Here is a 25,519-nt window from a genome sequence, read left to right as displayed (position 1 = left end):
TGTTTTTGTTTGTTGTAAAAGCATTCCAGTCAGCATACCACCAGCGTGTGAGTGTATCTGAGAGGAGAGCCCTCACATCAGCCAGCCAACCATCCAGACCAAAGTGCATTTAGGTCATTCCTTCATTTCCCTTCCCCAGGTTTAGACATGCCACTCGCTCTGACCACCCCCGCTCTGACACACACACACACACACACACACACACACACAGACCCCTGAACATAATTCACGCACTGAGGGTTACCATTATTTACATATTAAATAGAGGACAATAACCCAGTTTCACTCTGCTTGAAGTAATGTAATTCCTCACTGGTTTCTATCATTATCAATGACAAACTAGGACTAAACTGTTCTGCTTGGCCATGTTGGGATTGGAGTGAATGTCCAATATTCCCCTTCGCTGCAGCCTGCAGAAGGATGTTAGCCTGATCAAAATAGCTAAACAACACCAATGATCTGTTAACTTCCAGAGTATGTCTGCCATGTCACTTGTTAACCAGTGAATTCAGATTCCGGAATAGACAGGGGAGGGGCAACAGTTAAGAGAAAAATCATTTAAAAAAATACTTGTTCACGGATTATTATTTTCTTCCCACCGAAAAAGAGGAAGACCATGGAAGCCCCTTGGCATTGTGGGAGCTGCTGTTGGTTTTGGAAAGAGGCCCATATAGGCGTCCTCGTATCATGCCTGCTTCGATCCAAATGCATTAGCATGGCAGGGCAAAGAACACAGTTAACAGTTGAGCGGGTTAGAAAAAAAGGGCCAGCACCAGTGTGGATTGTTGGTTTTTGCTTGCTGTCTAAATTTACTCTGCCGAGCGTGTGGCTGTTGCAGATGGGCTGAGGGAGTGAGAGAGAGAGCGCGGGGGAAGGGTGGCTGGGCTGAGAGCAGTGATAGATAGAGGGGGATGGGGTTGGTGGTTTGAGTGTAGTCAGGTCAGCCAGAGAGAGAGACAGAGAGACTAGCTAATAAGCAGGCCAAATGGATGAGCTAAGAGGAGGCGGCGAGGTCTGGGTTGTCACCCGGCTCATTTAAAAGGCAGAGGTATTGAAAGGGATTATCCCGTGTCAAAGTTCAATCCAAAGCTTGCAAAACATGTGAACTGCCTAGCCTTACTTTGTTTCAAACCATGATCCCAGACAAAGGAAACAAGTCATCATGATTGTCATGCTCTGAATAGAGAATAGTTATGGTAACATACATGAACTGAATTTAGCCAATGGCTCTTTTTTGTCTCAGGCAGCGGAATTTCTGAGTTAGATTTTTTTATTGCGATACAGTATTTTTAGGTACAGACTTTTTTGGTATTAACATTAAAACTTGTCAGTACATTCAGAAGTTGTATGTAGGTTAACATGGATGACAACAGGAGTCTAGATGGTGTAGGTCTCTACTGTAATTGAATTAGTGTTGACAGCTGGGATGTGACTTAAATCAAGAAGGGTGGTGGAGGGGGGCAGGAGCTCTCTCTCTCTTTAGCCCCCTTTGACTCAGAGACATTCCTCCAGGGCTGTGAGGGCTTTGGCAGGACCCCGTGTCCACAGACCCGCCCCCCCCAGCCCCTTCAGTCAGGAGCACAGATGGAAGGACAAGCTGCTCATTTTAGTTTTAGTCATGGTGGTGTGCTTCGGTCACCGGCCAGGCATTACTTCAGACTTCTCTGGTTCTGATCTCAGAGAACGCCATGCTTTACACAAGGAGGCTTCTGAGAGGCCGACTAGGTCAGTCACAACATCTGCCATTTTGAAGTTATTATTGAAGTATTATATATTTCTAGTCTATGTAACACAGCAATGAGACTGTACGAGGATCATTGTAGATGTAACTGATGTTGTTTCTCCACCTGGTAGCTAATGCATGGAGTCCCATCTATCAACCCTTTCTTGGCAGGAAGCCAACACAACAAGAAGCCTCAGTGATGCGTTCTAAATTAAATAGAGCAAGGGTTGATGGTGAATCAGTGTAATTTCCCTCCTCTCCGTGAAAGGGAAGATAGTGGTTCGGGCTTAGTTCAGAGTCTGTACGTGTGACAAAGGTCATTACAAACCGAAAGCTTAGAAAAACGAAAAAATCTGAAATTGAATCTGATTTAAGAGACACCCTTTGTTAACAAGGATAAAGAGTCTAGTTTGTAGCCCAGCTAGCTGCCCTTCCAGTCCTCTAGTCCAGCCCTCCCCATGCAGTAAATATATGGAAAGTCATTAATAGTGCTCTCTTTGATGCAGAACACACAGATGGTATTTGGTTAAGTGGAGGCATGGTGGCTTAGCTGAACTCTAGGCCGAACAGGAGGCAGGAAGGGCCCGTCATACAAACACCTACAGTCCTTGTCCAGTGTGAGTGGGTGGGTGTCAGAGAGAGAAGCGGGCAGGGCAAGGCAAGGCCCCGCCCCCTGTCCTCTACAGCCCCTCTGACTCTCTCTCTACTGGTCTGGGAGTGTGGGGAGAAGGCAGGTGTTGGAAGGGGAGAACAAGCCCCTATTTGTTTCTTTAGGGCAGCATCGACCGACGGCAGCAGTCCCCTGTAGTTTTGTTTGAAAAAGGTGTTGGACCATTGCCATATGGGTCTTGTAGTGTTTCTTGTAGATATTCTGCAAAAGTCTACAATTTCAGTTGTGAGAAACCGTATGTGTAAGATTTGCCTGTCAATGACTAAACTTTGGACCAAAAACACAACACATTTCTCTATCAACTCAAAGCTCATTTCTGCCACCAATTCCCCTACAGGAAAATCCCAAAACAACTTCACTGAAAAAACAAAACACCTTCCCTGAACAACAACATTCCTCGTCTCCATGATGTGTTTGTTGCCTAACACATCACAGGCTGTGAAAATAAAGTCAACACCTGCAGAGGAAGGCCACCTGTTCCAAACTGAGCATGACCTTGCCTGGTGTGTGTGTGTGTGTGTGTGTGTGTGTGTGTGTGTGTGTGTGTGTGTGTGTGTGTGTGTGTGTGTGTGTGTGTGGCAAGCCCCAAAAGGGGTTAAGGTACTCCAACGGCAGAGTAAACACAGAGCTGTGTCATAGCAGGCTAATCATTTACCCCACACATAATGGCTGCATTCTCTCTGCTCTGAGTCACTACACATGCACACACACACAACACACACACACACACACAAACAGGGGACCAGTGTTTATATCAAAACTACTGCGGAAGGGAACATAGAATATTGGTGTGTATTGAGTTATAGGTGTGTTGTGTTCACACAGAGATCATTAAGGTGGTATAAGTGAGAACCTATAATCTATAATTATTTGGTCAGTAGTAAAAAAAAAAAAAAGAAGGTTATTTTCATTGTCACATTGCATTTCAAACTTGGTCCTAGTACAGCACTATGTTAGTTGGCGATGGAATAACTAGATTAAACTGAAGTTGATGAATCTATTTGTTTTTGTGAGGACTGATAGAACACTGTGTTTTGGTTTTGCTGGAGGATGTTCACAATCACTGCTTCTATCTGTCTGGGAAATCAGCATGTCTAAGGAAGTATCCAGAGAGCTAGAAGTAAAACCCTGTTACATTTATCTCCTTTATCTGTACTTATCTAACACTGCACATTCTAACTCTTTAATACCTGGTACCTCTGAGTCAAATGGGGAAAAACATCATGAATGAAAAAGCAAACAACATTGTAGCTGTTTGTCAAATGTTTCAAAAGCTCAATAGTAAACCAGGTAGAGTCTCTGCCCAGACTGTTGTTAAAGAGGGGCGGGCTGACTGACTGACTGGCAGGCTGGTTGGAGTGCTATCTATCACCAGGCTCCCTGAACAAAAATGTCCTTTTCATATCTGCTGTTTTCATCTAGGCATGCAGTCCTCCAGTCTGAACAGAGACCTGTCATCATTGTAGATCTACCTAAGAGAAAGGGGGAGAATGGTGGGGGGCTGGGAGAGGGGAGAGAGAGAGAAGAGAGAAATCACAAAATGTGACAAACACCTAATTGAGACTCTGCATGCAGAATTCTGCAAAAATATCCTATGTGTACAATTTAAAGCTCCAAATAATGCCTGCAGAGCAGAATTAGGCCGAAAGCCGCTAATTATCCAAATCCAGAAAAGAGACGTTACATTTCTACATTTCTTCCTAAAAGGAAGCGATTCCCAAACCTTCCATAACAAAGCCATTATCTACAGAGAAATTAACCTGGAGAAGAGTCCCCTAAGTATGCTGATCCTGGGGCTCTGTTCACAAACACAAACAGACCCCACAGAGCCCCAGGACAGCAACACAATTAGACCCAACCAAACCATGAGCAAACAAAAAGATAATTACTTGACACATTGGAAAGAATTAACAAAAAAACAGAGCAAACTAGAATGCTATTTGGCCCTAAACAGAGAGTACACAGTGGCAGAATACCTGACCACTGTGACTGACCCAAACTTAAGGAAAGCTTTGACTATGTACAGACTCAGTGAGCATAGCCTTGCTATTGAGAAAGGTCACTGTAGGCAGACCTGGCTCTCTAGAGAAGACAGGCTATGTGTCATGCCCTGACCTCAAAGAGCCGTTTTATTTCTCTATTTGGTTAGGTCAGGGTGTGATGTGGGGTGGGCTTTCTATGTTTTGTTTTCTATGTTTCTTTATTTCTATGTTTTGGCCGGGTATGGTTCTCAATCAGGGACAGCTGTCTATCGTTGTCTCTGATTGGCAACCATACTTAGGTAGCCCTTTTTCCCTCCTTCAGGGTGGGTAGGTAACGTTGTTTGTGGCACATAGCCCTTAAGCTTCACGGTTGTTTGTATTGGTTTTTGTCTGCGTCATTATCCTAAATAAAAGGAATATGTACATTCACCACGCTGCTCTTTGGTCCTCTTCATTCGACGCCCGTGACACTATGTGCACACTGCCCACAAAATGAGGTGGAAACTGAGCTGCACTTCCTAACCTCCTGCCAAATGTATGACCATATTAGAGACACATATTTCCCTCAGATTACACAGACCCACAAAGAATTCGAAAACAAATCCAATTTTGATGAACTCCCATATCTATTGGATGAAATACCACAGTATGCAATCACAGCAGCAAGATGTGTGACCTGTTGCCACAAGAAAAGGTCAACCAGTGAAGAACAAACACCATTGTAAATGTAACCTATATTTATGTTTATTTATTTTCAGTTTTGTACTTTAACTATTTGCACATTGTTACAACACTGTATATGGACATAATATGACATTTGAAATGTCTTTATTCTTTTGGAACTTTTGTGATTGTAATATTTACTGTTCACTTTTGTTTATCCATTTCACTTGATTTGGCAATGTAAACAGATGTTTCCCATGCCAATAAAGTCCCTTGAATTTAATTGAATTGAGAGAGAGACAGGATGATGCTTTAAGTGCCTACCGTGATGGCTTGACACAGCAAACTTAGTTGTTTTTTAGTAGAATCAAATCTGCAGCACCACCATGGCTATGTGGTGTAGGAATGCACAAACGGCAGACTCTGTCCTCTGCACTGCTATGTTGAGGCATGTTGGGTCTTGAGTACAGTTATGGAGGGGGCTCAGATTCTGACTCCTGATGTGAAAAACAGACCTGAGTTAGGGACAGAGGAAGGGAAAGAAACGGTCACACCCCTGAGTTTTATGTACTGTAGGTCAGGAGCGATATAGGAGGGAAATCCTTTCTTACACAGCAACAACTTTAAAGAGCATACAGTATGTATAAATCTTTAACATAGGGTCCTACTATATATATTTTCCTTAGATTCGATTTGTAATCAGTCTTACCACTAGACTATGCTCTTGCCAGTGTGTTTGAAGCTAGAATCCTTAATGTTGAAAAGGCCATGTTGGTTTGTGATATTACAACAACAAAGAAGTTACTGAAAACAATGGACACTGTCACCTCGGACATCATTGCACTCGCGACTGAAGAGCACAATATGTACTGCAACAACAACACAATCTCAGCTCGACAACGAAACCTATAACAGCTGTAGTGGGACAGCCAGCGGCGCTGTTTCCCCTACTGCAGATCCCATCCTTAATCTGCAGGAGTCTGGTGATGAGTAAAACACAACTCAGCCTGATGGGCATCTGGGAGTTTTCAACAGTGGACTGAATCTACATCACTCTGTCAACAGAAGTCCACCTACTGCATTCCCGCCAGACTACATGCTCTGGATGAAGAATAGAATAGTACTTTATTAGTCCATCTCTGGGGAGGAAATGCTGGTTATTCCACACACTAAAAAGCAGCCTAATCCCAGATCCCCAGTATGATTTCAGTCTGCTCTTTGTTTCATGCTTGTTTCTATCTGGATTAGAGGGTAGCATGGATAGAGATTATACCAGGCAGTCTGAAAAAGACTGGACAGCATTAAGTTAATGACTCCCTCTTCCTTAAGTGAACAACGGGATTGGACAGGATTAAAAAGTGAACATTGATTCATGCTCTTATTTCTCCTGTAAAGCTGTTAGGGAAGACGACTAGACCGTGAGTTAGAAATAAAATATGGGTAACAATTTACATAAAGTTCTTCTTATACCGTTGTAGTTATACTCTGGAGAACGGTTGTGAAAAAAGCCAAAACCCAATTAAGTGTACTGATTGTACTGGTTATATGCCATGCTTAATTGATTAAGCAGCTCTATTTACAGTGGCTTAATCTGGATGTTATTGTCAATCTAGTCACGTACATGCGTCTGAACTGAAGTTGTCTTTGTATGGTAATGGACCTGTAGTAGTTACTAACTGAAACAGCCTCAGTCTCTGTCTCCAAATCACTGAGGACCCACTGACTGCCCAACTCAAAGCTCTGCTCTGAAAAGCGATAGCTAGTTACGCACAGAAAAAAATATTATAATATCAATCCATTCCACCGCTGAGAATTGACACGCTGCCAAGACGTCTTTCTTTATTTCCATATTTGTCTGTTATTTTTTCTCCTCGCCTTTGAGGAAAATAAAATACTTTTAAGGGGGCTTAGTGGAGACAGACAGTGTGGGTTTCATGTTTGCTCGCCTCTTTTGTCTGGGCCTGTTGAAGGCTGAATGTGGCTGGAGTTACAGGTTTAAAAGTCTCCACCATCACAGAATCGAGTCCCCCCACCCCCTCTTCAACATTCTCAGGCTGCCATGTCACGCCCGATTCCAATCAGGCATTGCCCTAGATGCCCCCAGAACAGAGCCCACCACAACAATGGGTCCTAAAATCCTTGGCAGCCAGCAGAGTGTGTACCAGGCCCAGCCTGCTGTGTAAAAGTAAGGGAGAAGAAAAGCCTTTGATTTCTCAATAACGTCTCTTCATAAAGATTATATTGTTAGCAATTTGTCAGGTATTTAAGCTGTCTTGTGAAGTACATAAGAGGTAGTGTGTTTCACTCGATTGAGCTGTGAAAAAAGCATCTAAAGCCCAGCTGATCGAGCCTGAATCAGGTCCAGATGGCACAGACAGACAGTGGTGTTCTTCATGGTCTTCTTTCTGGTGAAAATCTTTTCTGCCCTCTGAAGTAACATCTGGTTGCTGTCATCATCGTTGCCAGAGTTGTTATAATCAGAGCTTATTATTCTGTTCATTCCATAAAGGGTTTCTCATGCTCCCCCCTCTCTCGCCGCCCTATCTCTCTTGCCTCTGTCTCTCTCTCCCTCCCTCTTTCTCTCTGTCCATCCCTTCCTCTCTCCAGGTGTGCTGAAGGACTACCTGCGTGAGTTGCCGTACCCCCTCATCACTAAGCACCTGTATGAGGCTGTGTTAGACTCCATGGCTAAGAGGCCTCTGCGTATTGGAGCAGGAGGATGTGAGAACGACCAGGCGGACACAGAGCAGACTGTCAGCCTGCTGGAGAACCTGCCAGAGGTGGAGAGGGTAAGGAGAAGATCCTTTTAAGGGCTTTTCACACTACTGAGCCGTACCTGAGCCAAACCAAGCTGTACTGAGCTGGCCTGATTATGAATCCTCCCTGTAGTTTCTGGAACCATGCTGTACTGAGCTGGCCTGATTACGAATCCTCCCTGTAGTTTCTGGAACCATGCTGTACTGAGCTGGCCTGATTACGAATCCTCCCTGTAGTTTCTGGAACCATGCTGTACTGAGCTGGCCTGATTATGAATCCTCCCTGTAGTTTCTGGAACCATGCTGTACTGAGCTGGCCTGATTATGAATCCTCCCTGTAGTTTCTGGAACCATGCTGTACTGAGCTGGCCTGATTATGAATCCTCCCTGTAGTTTCTGGAACCATGCTGTACTGAGCTGGCCTGATTATGAATCCTCCCTGTAGTTTCTGGAACCATGCTGTACTGAGCTGGCCTGATTATGAATCCTCCCTGTAGTTTCTGGAACCATGCTGTACTGAGCTGGCCTGATTATGAATCCTCCCTGTAGTTTCTGGAACCATGCTGTACTGAGCTGGCCTGATTATGAATCCTCCCTGTAGTTTCTGGAACCATGCTGTACTGAGCTGGCCTGATTATGAATCCTCCCTGTAGTTTCTGGAACCATGCTGTACTGAGCTGGCCTGATTATGAATCCTCCCTGTAGTTTCTGGAACCATGCTGTACTGAGCTGGCCTGATTATGAATCCTCCCTGTAGTTTCTGGAACCATGCTGTACTGAGCTGGCCTGATTATGAATCCTCCCTGTAGTTTCTGGAACCATGCTGTACTGAGCTGGCCTGATTATGAATCCTCCCTGTAGTTTCTGGAACCATGCTGTACTGAGCTGGCCTGATTATGAATCCTCCCTGTAGTTTCTGGAACCATGCTGTACTGAGCTGGCCTGATTATGAATCCTCCCTGTAGTTTCTGGAACCATGCTGTACTGAGCTGGCCTGATTATGAATCCTCCCTGTAGTTTCTGGAACCATGCTGTACTGAGCTGGCCTGATTATGAATCCTCCCTGTAGTTTCTGGAACCATGCTGTACTGAGCTGGACTGATTATGAATCCTCCCTGTAGTTTCTGGAACCATGCTGTACTGAGCTGGCCTGATTATGAATCCTCCCTGTAGTTTCTGGAACCATGCTGTACTGAGCTGGCCTGATTATGAATCCTCCCTGTAGTTTCTGGAACCATGCTGTACTGAGCTGGCCTGATTATGAATCCTCCCTGTAGTTTCTGGAACCATGCTGTACTGAGCTGGCCTGATTATGAATCCTCCCTGTAGTTTCTGGAACCATGCTGTACTGAGCTGGCCTGATTATGAATCCTCCCTGTAGTTTCTGGAACCATGCTGTACTGAGCTGGCCTGATTATGAATCCTCCCCTGTAGTTTCTGGAACCATGCTGTACTGAGCTGGCCTGATTATGAATCCTCCCTGTAGTTTCTGGAACCATGCTGTACTGAGCTGGCCTGATTATGAATCCTCCCTGTAGTTTCTGGAACCATGCTGTACTGAGCTGGCCTGATTACGAATCCTCCCTGTAGTTTCTGGAACCATGCTGTACTGAGCTGGCCTGATTATGAATCCTCCCTGTAGTTTCTGGAACCATGCTGTACTGAGCTGGCCTGATTATGAATCCTCCCTGTAGTTTCTGGAACCATGCTGTACTGAGCTGGCCTGATTATGAATCCTCCCTGTAGTTTCTGGAACCATGCTGTACTGAGCTGGCCTGATTATGAATCCTCCCTGTAGTTTCTGGAACCATGCTGTACTGAGCTGGCCTGATTATGAATCCTCCCTGTAGTTTCTGGAACCATGCTGTACTGAGCTGGCCTGATTACGAATCCTCCCTGTAGTTTCTGGAACCATGCTGTACTGAGCTGGCCTGATTAGTTTCTGAATCCTCCCTGTAGTTTCTGGAACCATGCTGTACTGAGCTGGCCTGATTATGAATCCTCCCTGTAGTTTCTGGAACCATGCTGTACTGAGCTGGCCTGATTATGAATCCTCCCTGTAGTTTCTGGAACCATGCTGTACTGAGCTGGCCTGATTATGAATCCTCCCTGTAGTTTCTGGAACCATGCTGTACTGAGCTGGCCTGATTATGAATCCTCCCTGTAGTTTCTGGAACCATGCTGTAAAAAAAGAACATATCTGAGGCAGCGCAGTACAGTTGTGTTAGCCTGCCCTGACCCAGCATGCTCTCTGTCTGTGTGATCCCAGTTGACCCTGCGGAGGCTGCTGGACCACCTGAAGCTGGTGGCGTCGCACCACGACGTCAACAAGATGACGTGTCAGAACCTGGCAGTGTGCTTCGGTCCCGTGCTGCTCAGCCAACGCCAGGAGGCCAGCTGCCATAGCAACCGCGTCTTCATCGACTCAGAAGAGCTGGCCAGTGCCCTGCACTTTAAGAAGCACATCGAGGTGCTGCACTACCTTCTGCAGCTATGGCCAGGTAACCTCCACCATAGAAATGCAATATTACTAGAGTGACCTATGTCATAAACCTTCATAACTCTAGAATGTAGCCGATTATGGAAGCCATCTTGGTCAGGGATAAATGAAAATCTAGTCAACTTCATCCTTCATCCATTTTTATAGTTCATTAATGACTAGCTTAATTACTAGGTACTTTATCTTGCAGTGGATGTATGAGGCTTTAAGATCAGGCGGTCTGTGATTATGAACATCCTGGGCATTGTGAAACACTGAGCCAACAACTTAATAAACAACTTATTACATTTACAGATATTAAAAAGCACTCACCCAAAAGCAAGACATTTCCTAGAAGGGCACTATGTTGGTGGAACTGCTTTCTAGTGCAAATTGCTCCTAGCTCTGTGGTTCTGTTCCAAACATGACTTTAAAAGGCTGGGCTGGCTCTTTGATCTCTGGTGGTTTGGCTTGGCTGACACACACAGCAATTAGCCATTCGCTGCCATCTGTTCGATCGTCATAGATGAAATGCTCCCCAGAGTGCTTCATCATATTGGGAGGGCCAAAGCCTTGTTGTAAACCAAGCTCATTGGGTAGCGCCGCTTTTATATAAATCACTGTCCAGAGAAAATATGGCACCCTATTCCCTATATATTGCATTTATTTTGTTCAGAGCCCTATTGGCCCTGGTCAAAATAAGGGCACTATAAAGGGAATAGGGTGTAAAGTGTTGAATCAAAAACGCATCTTTTGACCAATGGGTAACATACTATGTTAATTGTGTAGATACAGTGCATTCAGAAAGTATTCAGACCCCTTGACTTTTTCCACAATTTGTTACGTTACAGCATTATTCTAAAATTGATAGTTTTTTTCCCTCATCAATCAACACACAATACCCCATAATGACAAAGCAAAAACAGGATTTTAGAAATGTTTGCAAGTTTATTAAAAATAAAAAAATGAAATTTAAAATTTACATAACTATTCAGACCCTTAGTACTTTGTTGAAGCACCTTTGGCAGCGATTATAGCCTTGACCTAGAGTCTTCTTGGGTATGATGCTACAAGCTTGGCACACCTATATTTGGAGAGTTTCTCAAATTCTTCTCTGCAGATCCTCTCAAGCTCTGTCTGTCAGGTTGGATGGGGAACGTTGCTGCACAGCTATTTTCAGGTCACTCCAGAGATGTTCAATCGGGTTCAAGTCCAGGCTCTGGCCAGATCTAGGAAGAGTCTTGGTGGTTCCAAACTGTTTTGGTACCCTTCCCCAGATCTGTGCCTTGACACAATCCTATCTCGGAGCTCTACAGACATTTTCTTTGACCTCATGGCTTGGTGTTTTGGTTTTTGCTCTGACATGCACTGTCAACTGTGGGGCCTTATATAGACAGGTGCCTTTCCAAATTGTGTCCAATCAATTGAATTTACCACAGGTGGACTCAAATCAAGTTGTAGAAACATCTCAAGGATGATCAATGGAAACAGGATGCACCTGAGCTCAATTTCGAGTATCATAGCAAAGGGTCTGAATACCTATATAAATATGACGACCACCTGGATTCGGTCTTATGTAGAAACATTTGAAATTGTGTTTTTTACATTGGATAAAAGTAGAGACTCGGGGCTAGAAAATGGTATATGATACACTGCAGTTGAGGAACAATGGGAACGTAATTATGTTTGAAAGTTGATTCATTTATAACCCCACATTTGAGAAAATGGCCCTTGAATGTTTTGGTACTGGAGAGCTCTTCTTTGTCTACACCCATTCAGCATCGTTCACACCCTCTTAAGGCTTAGCCCCACCCATCTCTTTAAGGATTCACATGTGAGGCCATGTGGTAAACACACGCTATATCAAAATATTATTTGTCACATGCACAGGATACAGAAGGTGTAAATGGTACAGTCAAGTGGAACCTTGCATAGTAGCGATATCAAAACAGAAAGTGTCCTGATATTTGATCATTATTAGATGACGCTTACCCGCCACACTTGTCTACATTGATGGGTCATGTGAAGGAAATTCTATAACCATCCCTCAGCCACATCTAGCTAAGTGGATGGGTCACTATTGTCTAGACATGTACACATGTTCATGAAATACAATGGATGGCCATATCCACCCCCAGACACACCTGGCTAATTTGATGGGTCATGTAATAATCTGGGCGAAGTGGAGTCTTTTGTTTAGACATTTAGCTAGCTAAACAATGAACTGGCATAATCCCAACTCATATTACTACCAATACAAACATTGTCATAGCTGTAGTATGAATCTGCAGGTAGCTAAAGCTAACAAACTAGGTTCAATGTTAGCTAGCTAACATTAGGCTATAACTAGCAAATGGAATTTCTGATTCAAATAATATTACTACACAGATCATACACGTAACGTTAGCTAGCAAGTCAGCAAGCTAATGTTTGCTAACTAACTTGCAATAAAAATGACTTTCTGACCAAATGATAAATGTAGATCTGAAAATGTAGCTAGACTCTTACCCGTATACATAAATGAACGGTTCACGGTAGATTGGGACCATTTAACTTCGTTTTGCTTGTAGCCTCATCTCGTTTTACCTGTGTTGTGTCAAGTCGGTCTGGTTCACACTAACTGTGGCGCGTGCAGAAAGTAGCCCATTACTTTTTCCAACTGATCTGTCGATAGCGCCTGCTAAATAACGCATTTTGATTTTAAAAATTATGTTTACGTTCGAATGCCGCTCCTGTGAAGTAGTAACGTGTGACAAACGCCTACTTTCCTGAAACTGGTCACAATAAGGTATTTCTGTTTTTTATTTTCAATATATTTGCAAAAGTGTGTCATTAAATCAAATCAAATGTTAGATGTTAATGCGAGTGTAGTGAAATGCTTGTGCTTCTAGTTCCGACAATGCAGTAGCAACCAATGAGTAATCTAACCTAACAATTCCAAAACTACTACCTTATACACACAAGTGTAAAGGGATAAAGAATATGTACATAAAGATATATGAATGAGTGATGGTACAGAACAGCATGGCAAGATGCAGTAGATGGTATGGAGTACAGTATATACATATGAGATGAGTATGTAAACAAAGTGGCATAGTTTAAAGTGGCTAGTGATACATGTATTACATAAAGATGCAGTAGATGATATAGAGTACAGTATATACATATACATATGAGATGAGTAATGTAGGGTATGTAAACATTATATTAAGTGGGGTATTGTGTGTAGATTGATGAGAAAAATAATTTAATCAATTTTAGAATTATGCTCTAATGTAACAAAATGTGGAAAAAGTGAAGGGTTCTGAATACTTTTCAAAAGGTCCAAACTTCTGGTCTCTATCCTAATCCGTCCAAACGTTTTTGAAGTTTTTACCCCGGTAGCATGGCCAGAATTAGGGTGACTAAATCAATGGAGGCCAGAGAAACAAAGTGGTAAAAAAATTGGAAAATTGCTTCGCATCAGCTAGCAAGAATTAAAGATAAAGATACAATATAGAGGTAAGATGGATATCAATTTAGAGACATGACGTGTAGTATTTTCATATTTTAGTATACACTTTTCATACTAATTCGACATTCCTGTTCTTTTTCAAAGATTTCTCACAAAAATAAGCGTGTCTCTGTGAAATGTCAATGGCGCACTGAGCGTATACCAAGCATTTTCAAAGCATTTTACATTTATTTCAGCTGGTGTCATGTTATTTTAGCTTTTTGTGACCCATGGAAGCAACTTTAAAGACGACGACCACAATATGTAAAATCCTCAAAAGAGAAACCTGCACCACGATGTCAACAGAGCTCAGTGCTTATTATCAGATGTATTAGGTTACAAAATCTGACCTTTTATATATAGTTGAAGTCAGAAATTTACATACACCTTAGCCAAATACAATTTAACTCAGTTTTTCACAATTCCTTACATTTAATCCAAGTAAAAATTCCCTGTCTTAAATTAGTTAGAATCACCACTTTATTTTAAGAATGTGAAATGTCAGAATAATAGCGAGAATTATTTATTTCAGCTTTTATTTCTTTCATCATATTCCAAGTGGGTCAGAAGTTTACATACACTCAATTAGTATTTGGCAGCATTTCCTTTAAATTAAATAACTTGGGTCAACGTTTTGGGGAGCCTTCCACAAGCTTCCCACAATAAGTTGGGTGAATTTTGGCCCATTCCTCCTGACAGAGCTGGTGTAACTGAGTCAGGTTTGTAGGCCTCCTTGCTCGCACATGCTTTTTCAGTTCTGCCCACACATTTTCTATGGGATTGAGGTCAGGGCTTTGTGATGGCCACTCCAATACCTTGACTTTGTTGTCCTTAAGCCATTTTGCCACAACTTTGGAAGTATGCTTGTGGTCATTGTCCATTTGGAAGAACCATTTGCGACCAAGCTTTATGTCTTGAGATGTTGCTTCAATATATCCACATAATTTTCCATCTTCATGATGCCATCTATTTTGTGAAGTGCACCATTCCCTCCTGCAGCAAAGCACCCCTACAACATGATGCTGCCACCCCCGTGCTTCACATTTGGGATGGTGTTCTTCGGCTTGCAAGCCTCCCCCTTTTCCTCTAAACATAACGATGGTCAATATGGCCAAACAGTTCTATTTTCGTTTCATCAGACCAGAGGACATTTCTCCAAAAAGTACGATCTATGTCGATATAGGACTCGTTTTACTGTGGGTATAGATACTTTTGTACCTGTTTCCTCCAGCATCTTCACAAGGTCCTTTGCTGTTGTTCTGGGAATAATTTGCACTTTTCGCACCAAAGTACATTAATTTCTAGGAGACAGAATGGGTCTCCTTCCAGAGCGGTATGACAGCTGCGTGGTCCCATGGTGTTTATACTTGCGTACTATTGTTTGTACAGATGAACATGGTACCTTCAGGTGTTTGGAAATTGCTCCCAATGATAAACCAGACTTGTGGAGGTCTACAATTGTTTTTCTGAGGTCTTGGCTGATTTCTTATGATTTTCCCATGATGTCAAGCAAGGAGGCACTGAGTTTGAAGGTAGGCCTTGAAATGCATCCACAGGTACACCTCCAATTGACTCAAATAATGTCAATTAGCCTATTAGAAGCTTCTAAAGCCGCGACATCATTTTCTGGAATTTTCCAAGCTGTTTAAAGGCACAGTCAACTTAGTGTATGTAAACTTCTGACCCACTGGAATTGTGATACAGTGCATTATAAGTGAAATAATCTGTCTGTTAACAATTGTTGAAAAATTACTTGCACAAAGCAGTTGTCTTAACCGACTTCTGACTTCAACTGTTAATGTTAATGATATGTTAGAGAAAGAACCCACTGAACTATTCAAAACATGAATAATCATATTTGTCTTGTTAAAATGTACATTACAACATAAGGAAGTGAAATTTCCTCACCAAATTGCGTTTTCACCCACTCTGGGCAGAGTGGGTGGACACCCTGTAGGGTGCCGTTTGGGATGCAGACAGACACCCTGTAGTGTGCTGTTTGGGATGCAGACATACACCCTGTAGGTTGCTGTTTGGGATGCAGACAGACACCCTGTAGGGTGCTGTTTGGGATGCAGACATACACCCTGTAGGTTGCTGTTTGGGATGCAGACAGACACAATGTAGGGTGCTGTTTGGGATGCAGACATACACCCTGTAGTGTGCTGTTTGGGATGCAGACAGACACCCTGTAGGGTGCTGTTTGGGATGCAGACATACACCCTGTAGGTTGCTGTTTGGGATGCAGACAGACACCCTGTAGGGTGCTGTTTGGGATGCAGACATACACCCTGTAGTGTGCTGTTTGGGATGCAGACATACACCCTGTAGGGTGCTGTTTGGGATGCAGACATACACCCTGTAGTGTGCTGTTTGGGATGCAGACAGACACCCTGTAGGGTGCTGTTTGGGATGCAGACATACACCCTGTAGGTTGCTGTTTGGGATGCAGACAGACACCCTGTAGGGTGCTGTTTGGGATGCAGACAGACACCCTGTAGGGTGCTGTTTGGGATGCAGACATACACCCTGTAGGTTGCTGTTTGGGATGCAGACAGACACCCTGTAGGGTGCTGTTTGGGATGCAGACATACACCCTGTAGGTTGCTGTTTGGGATGCAGACAGACACCCTGTAGGGTGCTGTTTGGGATGCAGACATACACCCTGTAGGTTGCTGTTTGGGATGCAGACAGACATCCTGGACCAACTGTGGCTCTATGGTTGGTAATTTGTCTCCTTGTCCAACTGTTCTGCTCTCAGCAGCTGTCTTCTTTGTGTGCATGGTGACATGAGAACAGATACGCACCGTTGAGTACAGGGATAGAGGGAGGATATGAGAGGGAGAGGGGTATGAGTGTTGGGTTGCTAGGCGGTTTAGATGTCAAAGCCTGTGTTATTGTTTAAGTCTAAGGAGGATGGAGAATAGAAGCCTGTAAGGCTAAACCTGTCTGATCCCCCTCAGATCACTAACATTCCAACTGCACTAACTGCATTTAACTTCATAGTGTTGTTTACGTACGCTGCATGGTGTATTGCTTAAGCTTATACATGCAAGGCAAGCAGCTGATCTTAATACTCCTCGCTGTCCCTGCCCTTCAAATTGAATCCCATTCTGCTTATTAATATGTTAAAACATGACCTTTATTCATATTTTTATATGATTTTATTTGATATTTTATTAGTACAAAACAGACATCATACAAACATCAACTACATCACTCCTGCCCAGACCCACTAGCCCTCACCCCTATCTCCATCAACTACATCACTCCTACCCAGACCCACTAGCCCTCACCCCTATCTCCATCAACTACATCACTCCTACCCAGACCCACTAGCCCTCACCCCTATCTCCATCAACTACATCACTCCTACCCAGACCCACTAGCCCTCACCCTATCTCCATCAACTACATCACTCCTACCCAGACCCACTAGCCTCACCCCTATCTCCATCAACTACATCACTCCTGCCCAGACCCACTAGCCCTCACCCTATCTCCATCAACTACATCACTCCTACCCAGACCCACTAGCCCTCACCCCTATCTCCATCAACTACATCACTCCTGCCCAGACCCACTAGCCCTCACCCCTATCTCCATCAACTACATCACTCCTACCCAGACCCACTAGCCTCACCCCTATCTCCATCAACTACATCACTCCTGCCCAGACCCACTAGCCCTCACCCTATCTCCATCAACTACATCACTCCTACCCAGACCCACTAGCCCTCACCCCTATCTCCATCAACTACATCACTCCTGCCCAGACCCACTAGCCCTCACCCTATCTCCATCAACTACATCACTCCTACCCAGACCCACTAGCCTCACCCCTATCTCCATCAACTACATCACTCCTACCCAGACCCACTAGCCCTCACCCCTATCTCCATCAACTACATCACTCCTGCCCAGACCCACTAGCCCTCACCCCTATCTCCATCAACTACATCACTCCTACCCAGACCCACTAGCCCTCACCCCTATCTCCATCAACTACATCACTCCTACCCAGACCCACTAGCCCTCACCCTATCTCCATCAACTACATCACTCCTGCCCAGACCCACTAGCCCTCACCCCTATCTCCATCAACTACATCACTCCTACCCAGACCCACTAGCCCTCACCCTATCTCCATCAACTACATCACTCCTACCCAGACCCACTAGCCCTCACCCTATCTCCATCAACTACATCACTCCTGCCCAGACCCACTAGCCCTCACCCTATCTCCATCAACTACATCACTCCTACCCAGACCCACTAGCCCTCACCCCTATCTCCATCAACTACATCACTCCTACCCAGACCCACTAGCCCTCACCCCTATCTCCATCAACTACATCACTCCTACCCAGACCCACTAGCCATCACCCCTATCTCCATCAACTACATCACTCCTACCCAGACCCACTAGCCCTCACCCCTATCTCCATCAACTACATCACTCCTACCCAGACCCACTAGCCCTCACCCCTATCTCCATCAACTACATCACTCCTACCCAGACCCACTAGCCATCACCCCTATCTCCATCAACTACATCACTCCTACCCAGACCCACTAGCCCTCACCCCTATCTCCATCAACTACATCACTCCTACCCAGACCCACTAGCCATCACCCCTATCTCCATCAACTAGATCACTCCTACCCAGACCCACTAGCCATCACCCCTATCTCCATCAACCATCAGCCTCACCCCTACCCACCCACTAGCCATCACCCCTATCTCCATCAACTACATCACTCCTACCCAGACCCACTAGCCATCACCCCTATCTCCATCAACTACATCACTCCTACCCAGACCCACTAGCCATCACCCCTATCTCCATCAACTACATCACTCCTACCCAGACCCACTAGCCATCACCCGTATCTCCAGCGCCCGTATCACTTTCCACCACATGGCCTCAAACGGCACGATTTTGTTAAAATATTACTTTTAGTACCCTCTCCACCTAGGATATTCCAGTCCTAACCTTAACTCTTAGCCCTCCCAGCTTCACCCAAACATTTCACAATCATGAGATATGTCCAGCCTCTTCACGAGGACCACACCTTCCACTGCATTGTTGCATAGGCCTGGAGTGTGTGACCTGGGTTATGTAAATGTGTTTCTGGGGTTGTGTGAGTGTGCCTGGGGTTGTGTGAATGTGTTTCTGGGATTGTATGAGTGTGTCTAGGGTTATGTGATTAGGAGAGTTGGCTTGTCCTCTGTATTTGCTATGTCTTCAATGGGGGAGGAGGGTGTTAATGAACGGTGTGTGTGTGTGTGTGTGTGTGTGTGTGTGTGTGTGTGTGTGTGTGTGTGTGTGTGTGTGTGTGTGTGTGTGTGTGTGTGGGCAGATATGTGTCTGTGTATGTGACTGCTTAGCCTTGGTATTTGGTGAATTTCATAAGGAGGTGAAAGTGTGTGTGTGACACTTTGGCCTTGGTGACCACTGTGCTTTTCTGGTGAGTGTGGGCGTGCTTGTGTGTGTTGTGTGTGTGCTTGCGGCCGTGTGTGTTTGGGCAGAGAGCAGGTGGGCAGGGAGAGATCACAATATGGCAGAGTGGTGGAGTGAGGGGAGAGGAGAGGGGAGGGGAGAAGGGTGTGTGAGGCTCTGGATATTTTTAACTGGTCAGGGACAGCACAGTGGGAGCAGCTCTGGATTTGGAAGTGTTCAGGAGGGTGTGTGGCACAGGCAGGATGGGGAGGCTGGGAGTTCAGGGGTTGAGGTGATGGGGGTTCGGGGTTATTTGCTTATTCTTGGATCAATGGCAGATGCCTCCTTGAGCCCTGAAATAAGAACGATCCTGCTTTTCATCTACTACACGCTGTAACAGTCATCATCTGTTCATCTACTACACTCTGTAACAGTTATCATCTGTTCATCTACTACACTCTGTAACAGTCATCATCTGTTCATCTACTACACTCTGTAACACAGTTATCATCTGTTCATCTACTACACTCTGTAACAGTCATCATCTGTTCATCTACTACACTCTGTAACAGTCATCATCTGTTCATCTACTACACTCTGTAACAGTCATCATCTGTTCATCTACTACACTCTGTAACAGTCATCATCTGTTCATCTACTACACGCTGTAACACAGTCATCATCTGTTCATCTACTACACGCTGTAACAGTCAGCATCTGTTTATCTACTACACGCTGTAACACAGTCATCATCTATTCATCTACTACACTCTGTAACAGTTATCATCTGTTCATCTACTACACTCTGTAACAGTCATCATCTGTTCATCTACTACACTCTGTAACACAGTCATCATCTGTTTATCTACTACACGCTGTAACAGTTATCATCTGTTCATCTACTACACTCTGTAACAGTTATCATCTGTTCATCTACTACACTCTGTAACAGTCATCATCTGTTCATCTACTACACTCTGTAACAGTCATCGTCTGTTCATCTACTACACTCTGTAACAGTTATCATCTGTTCATCTACTACACTCTGTAACAGTTATCATCTGTTCATCTACTACACTCTGTAACAGTCATCATCTGTTCATCTACTACACTCTGTAACACAGTCATCATCTGTTCATCTACTACACTCTGTAACAGTTATCATCTGTTCATCTACTACACTCTGTAACAGTCATCATCTGTTCATCTACTATTCTCTGTAAACAGTTATCATCTGTTCATCTACTACACTCTGTAACACAGTTATCATCTGTTCATCTACTACACTCTGTAACAGTCATCATCTGTTCATCTACTACACTCTGTAACAGTCATCATCTGTTCATCTACTACACTCTGTAACAGTTATCATCTGTTCATCTACTACACTCTGTAACAGTTATCATCTGTTCATCTACTACACTCTGTAACAGTCATCATCTGTTCATCTACTACACTCTGTAACAGTCATCATCTGTTCATCTACTACACTCTGTAACAGTTATCATCTGTTCATCTACTACACTCTGTAACAGTCATCATCTGTTCATCTACTACACTCTGTAACAGTCATCATCTGTTCATCTACTACACTCTGTAACAGTTATCATCTGTTCATCTACTACACTCTGTAACAGTCATCATCTGTTCATCTACTACACTCTGTAACAGTCATCATCTGTTCATCTACTACACTCTGTAACAGTCATCATCTGTTCATCTACTACACTCTGTAACAGTCATCATCTGTTCATCTACTACACTCTGTAACAGTTATCATCTGTTCATCTACTACACTCTGTAACAGTCATCATCTGTTCATCTACTACACTCTGTAACAGTCATCATCTGTTCATCTACTACACTCTGTAACAGTCATCATCTGTTCATCTACTACACTCTGTAACAGTCATCATCTGTTCATCTACTACACTCTGTAACAGTCATCATCTGTTCATCTACTACACTCTGTAACAGTCATCATCTGTTCATCTGTTATCTACACTCTGTAACAGTCATCATCTGTTCATCTACTACACTCTGTAACAGTCATCATCTGTTCATCTACTACACTCTGTAACAGTCATCATCTGTTCATCTACTACACTCTGTAACAGTCATCATCTGTTCATCTACTACACTCTGTAACAGTCATCATCTGTTCATCTACTACACTCTGTAACAGTCATCATCTGTTCATCTACTACACTCTGTAACAGTCATCATCTGTTCATCTACTACACTCTGTAACAGTTATCATCTGTTCATCTACTCTGTAACAGTCATCATCTGTTCATCTACTACACTCTGTAACAGTCATCATCTGTTCATCTACTACACTCTGTAACAGTCATCATCTGTTCATCTACTACACTCTGTAACAGTTATCATCTGTTCATCTACTACACTCTGTAACAGTCATCATCTGTTCATCTACTACACTCTGTAACAGTCATCATCTGTTCATCTACTACACTCTGTAACAGTCATCATCTGTTCATCTACTACACTCTGTAACAGTTATCATCTGTTCATCTACTACACTCTGTACACAGTCATCATCTGTTCATCTACTACACTCTGTAACAGTTATCATCTGTTCATCTCATCTGTTCATCTACTACACTCTGTAACAGTTATCATCTGTTCATCTACTACACTCTGTAACAGTTATCATCTGTTCATCTACTACACTCTGTAACAGTCATCATCTGTTCATCTACTACACTCTGTAACAGTTATCATCTGTTCATCTACTACACTCTGTAACAGTCATCATCTGTTCATCTACTACACTCTGTAACAGTCATCATCTGTTCATCTACTACACTCTGTAACAGTTATCATCTGTTCATCTACTACACTCTGTAACAGTCATCATCTGTTCATCTACTACACTCTGTAACAGTCATCATCTGTCATCATCTGTTCATCTACTACACTCTGTAACAGTCATCATCTGTTCATCTACTACACTCTGTAACAGTCATCATCTGTTCATCTACTACACTCTGTAACAGTCATCATCTGTTCATCTACTACACTCTGTAACAGTCATCATCTGTTCATCTACTACACTCTGTAACAGTCATCATCTGTTCATCTACTACACTCTGTAACAGTTCATCATCTGTTCATCTACTACTACACTCTGTAACAGTCATCATCTGTTCATCTACTACACTCTGTAACAGTCATCATCTGTTCATCTACTACACTCTGTAACAGTCATCATCTGTTCATCTACTACACTCTGTAACAGTCATCATCTGTTCATCTACTACACTCTGTAACAGTCATCATCTGTTCATCTACTACACTCTGTAAACAGTTCATCTCATCTGTAACAGTTCATCTATCTACACACTCTGTAACAGTCATCATCTGTTCATCTACTACACTCTGTAACAGTTATCATCTGTTCATCTACTACACTCTGTTCATCTAACAGTCATCATCTGTTCATCTACTACACTCTGTAACAGTCATCATCTGTTCATCTACTACACTCTGTAACAGTCATCATCTGTTCATCTACTACACTCTGTAACAGTCATCATCTGTTCATCTACTACACTCTGTAACAGTCATCATCTGTTCATCTACTACACTCTGTAACAGTCATCATCTGTTCATCTACTACACTCTGTAACAGTCATCATCTGTTCATCTACTACACTCTGTAACAGTCATCATCTGTTCATCTACTACACTCTGTAACAGTTATCATCTGTTCATCTACTACACTCTGTAACAGTCATCATCTGTTCATCTACTACACTCTGTAACAGTCATCATCTGTTCATCTACTACACTCTGTAACAGTCATCATCTGTTCATCTACTACACTCTGTAACAGTCATCATCTGTTCATCTACTACACTCTGTAACAGTCATCATCTGTTCATCTACTACACTCTGTAACAGTCATCATCTGTTCATCTACTACACTCTGTAACAGTCATCATCTGTTCATCTACTACACTCTGTAACAGTCATCATCTGTTCATCTACTACACTCTGTAACAGTTATCATCTGTTCATCTACTACACTCTGTAACACAGTTATCATCTGTTCATCTACTACACTCTGTAACAGTCATCATCTGTTCATCTACTACACTCTGTAACAGTCATCATCTGTTCATCTACTACTCTGTAACACATCATCTGTTCATCTAACACTCTGTAACAGTTATCATCTGTTCATCTACTACACTCTGTAACAGTCATCATCTGTTCATCTACTACACTCTGTAACAGTTATCAGTTCATCTACTCATCTAACAGTCATCATCTGTTCATCTACTACACTCTGTAACAGTCATCATCTGTTCATCTACTACACTCTGTAACAGTCTACTCATCTGTTCATCTGTTCATCTACACTCTGTAACAGTCATCATCTGTTCATCTACTACACTCTGTAACAGTCATCATCTGTTCATCTACTACACTCTGTAACAGTCATCATCTGTTCATCTACTACACTCTGTAACAGTCATCATCTGTTCATCTACTACACTCTGTAACAGTCATCATCTGTTCATCTACTACACTCTGTAACAGTCATCATCTGTTCATCTACTACACTCTGTAACAGTCTATCATCTGTTCATCTACTACACTCTGTAACAGTCATCATCTGTTCATCTACTACACTCTGTAACAGTCATCATCTGTTCATCTACTACATCATCTGTTCATCTACTACACTCTGTAACAGTCATCTACTCATCTGTCATCTACTACACTCTGTAACAGTCATCATCTGTTCATCTACTACACTCTGTAACAGTCATCATCTGTTCATCTACTACACTCTGTAACAGTCATCATCTGTTCATCTACTACACTCTGTAACAGTTATCATCTGTTCATCTACTACACTCTGTAACAGTCATCATCTGTTCATCTACTACACTCTGTAACAGTCATCATCTGTTCATCTACTACACTCTGTAACACAGTCATCATCTGTTCATCAACAATTTCTCATCCTTCTCAGTCACGATACCCCGGCAAAAATCGGCATTTCATTTATCTGACTTTAATTTATCTGTATGTCCAGTCCTTATATTTAACCTCACAATGAAGTTTTTTGACATTTTATTTTCAGGACAACCAGGGCTACAAGTAGATCACAAATCAATTTGATATAAACAAATGCATTCATGATTTATTGACAAATGTCAATACAAAAAAGAAGGTCCACCAAAGCAAAAACCTGATAAAAAATGAATTTATACGAATGTAGGTACAGAAATTGTTTGCACACTGGGAAATGACAGTGACAACAGTTTGGAATTTGAGACAGAAACTATGTGAGCTTATTACAGTATTATAGACACTTCGTCCTGGGATTTCCTATGTAGAAGAATCCCATACCTTCTAACAACTCTTGTGTAGCTTGTGAAGTCATAGAGCAAAACATGTTACGTGTTCGAGGGAGTCTCAGCTTTTAATTAGTCAAACCATCCGGACTCTACAGACGTTATTGTCAAAATACCCGGCACACCGCGCCAGCGTTATGGTGGTACTCATTGAAAGCATTCATACAGTATGATATCAAAATCAGCTGTTGGCTTTGCTGTTCCACTGTGGGGCTTGTGTACTTTACTTTCTACCTTCTTCAGCATGAAATAGCTGTAACAGTAAAGTCGAGTTTCAAGGTCTTTCATGTCAACTGGCCGCTTGACTGGTTGCTTTTTGTTGCAGTGAGTGGACATATCAGTTTTACCTCTGGAATGTGTTTTGTTTGTTTTATTCCACCACTGACTGTAGGAGGTATGTAAAGGTGTGGGGGACACTGTGTAATAGGAACACAGAGAGACAGACAGGTAACTGGGCTGTGGTGGTTGGACTGTTGGCGTGCTCTGTGTTCTGTTCATCTTCCTAGCTCAGACATGCTCATATCATGTGATTCCCTCCTACCCCTTCTTCACCCCACAGAAGGGACGTGTGTTAGGTTAGTTCACAGACATTTGAAGACTAGGTCAAATGTACAGCTGTAGAAGTGAAGTAGTAGAGTGTGTTGGAGTGGCTTTGGCATATTTCTATGCAGCATGGCATGGGTTAATGTCTAAACTACCACCTTTAGACCGTGGCTGTACTCCAGGAGGACCTTGTGTATACAGTGTGCTTGAATGAAAATTATCATATTTTTGAATTGGTTTGCACCAACAGTGCTTGAAGAGCTTGTGCCATACACCAGGAGTTAACAGAGCTATAGGACTATGGCACTGACTGGATAACTTCCTGTTTACTCTTTAACTAACTCTTTCTTTCTCTCTCCTGTCTTTCCATCTCT

The 25,519-nt window shown here is 43.0% G+C and overlaps 1 protein-coding gene across 3 annotated transcripts in view; it reads left to right on the top strand.

Moving 5' to 3' along the window:
* Positions 1 to 25,519, top strand: part of syde2 (synapse defective 1, Rho GTPase, homolog 2 (C. elegans)) — a 76,510-nt gene that overhangs the window by 46,791 nt on the left and 4,200 nt on the right. For 2 of the 3 annotated variants that reach the window (XM_029633220.2, XM_029633222.2), the window contains exons 5-6: positions 7,646 to 7,827; positions 10,064 to 10,295. In XM_029633220.2, the coding sequence (XP_029489080.2) occupies positions 7,646 to 7,827; positions 10,064 to 10,295 (414 nt within the window). Of the gene's footprint in view, positions 1 to 2,730; positions 4,805 to 7,645; positions 7,828 to 10,063; positions 10,296 to 25,519 lie in introns of those variants that run through there. The other variant, XM_029633221.2, reaches the window with a different exon arrangement.

The sequence above is a fragment of the Oncorhynchus nerka genome, linkage group LG24 (genome assembly GCF_034236695.1).
Source record: "Oncorhynchus nerka isolate Pitt River linkage group LG24, Oner_Uvic_2.0, whole genome shotgun sequence".
In the NCBI taxonomy this organism is placed as follows: Eukaryota; Metazoa; Chordata; class Actinopteri; order Salmoniformes; family Salmonidae; genus Oncorhynchus; species Oncorhynchus nerka.
This window is presented reverse-complemented; position numbering and strand designations above follow the sequence as displayed.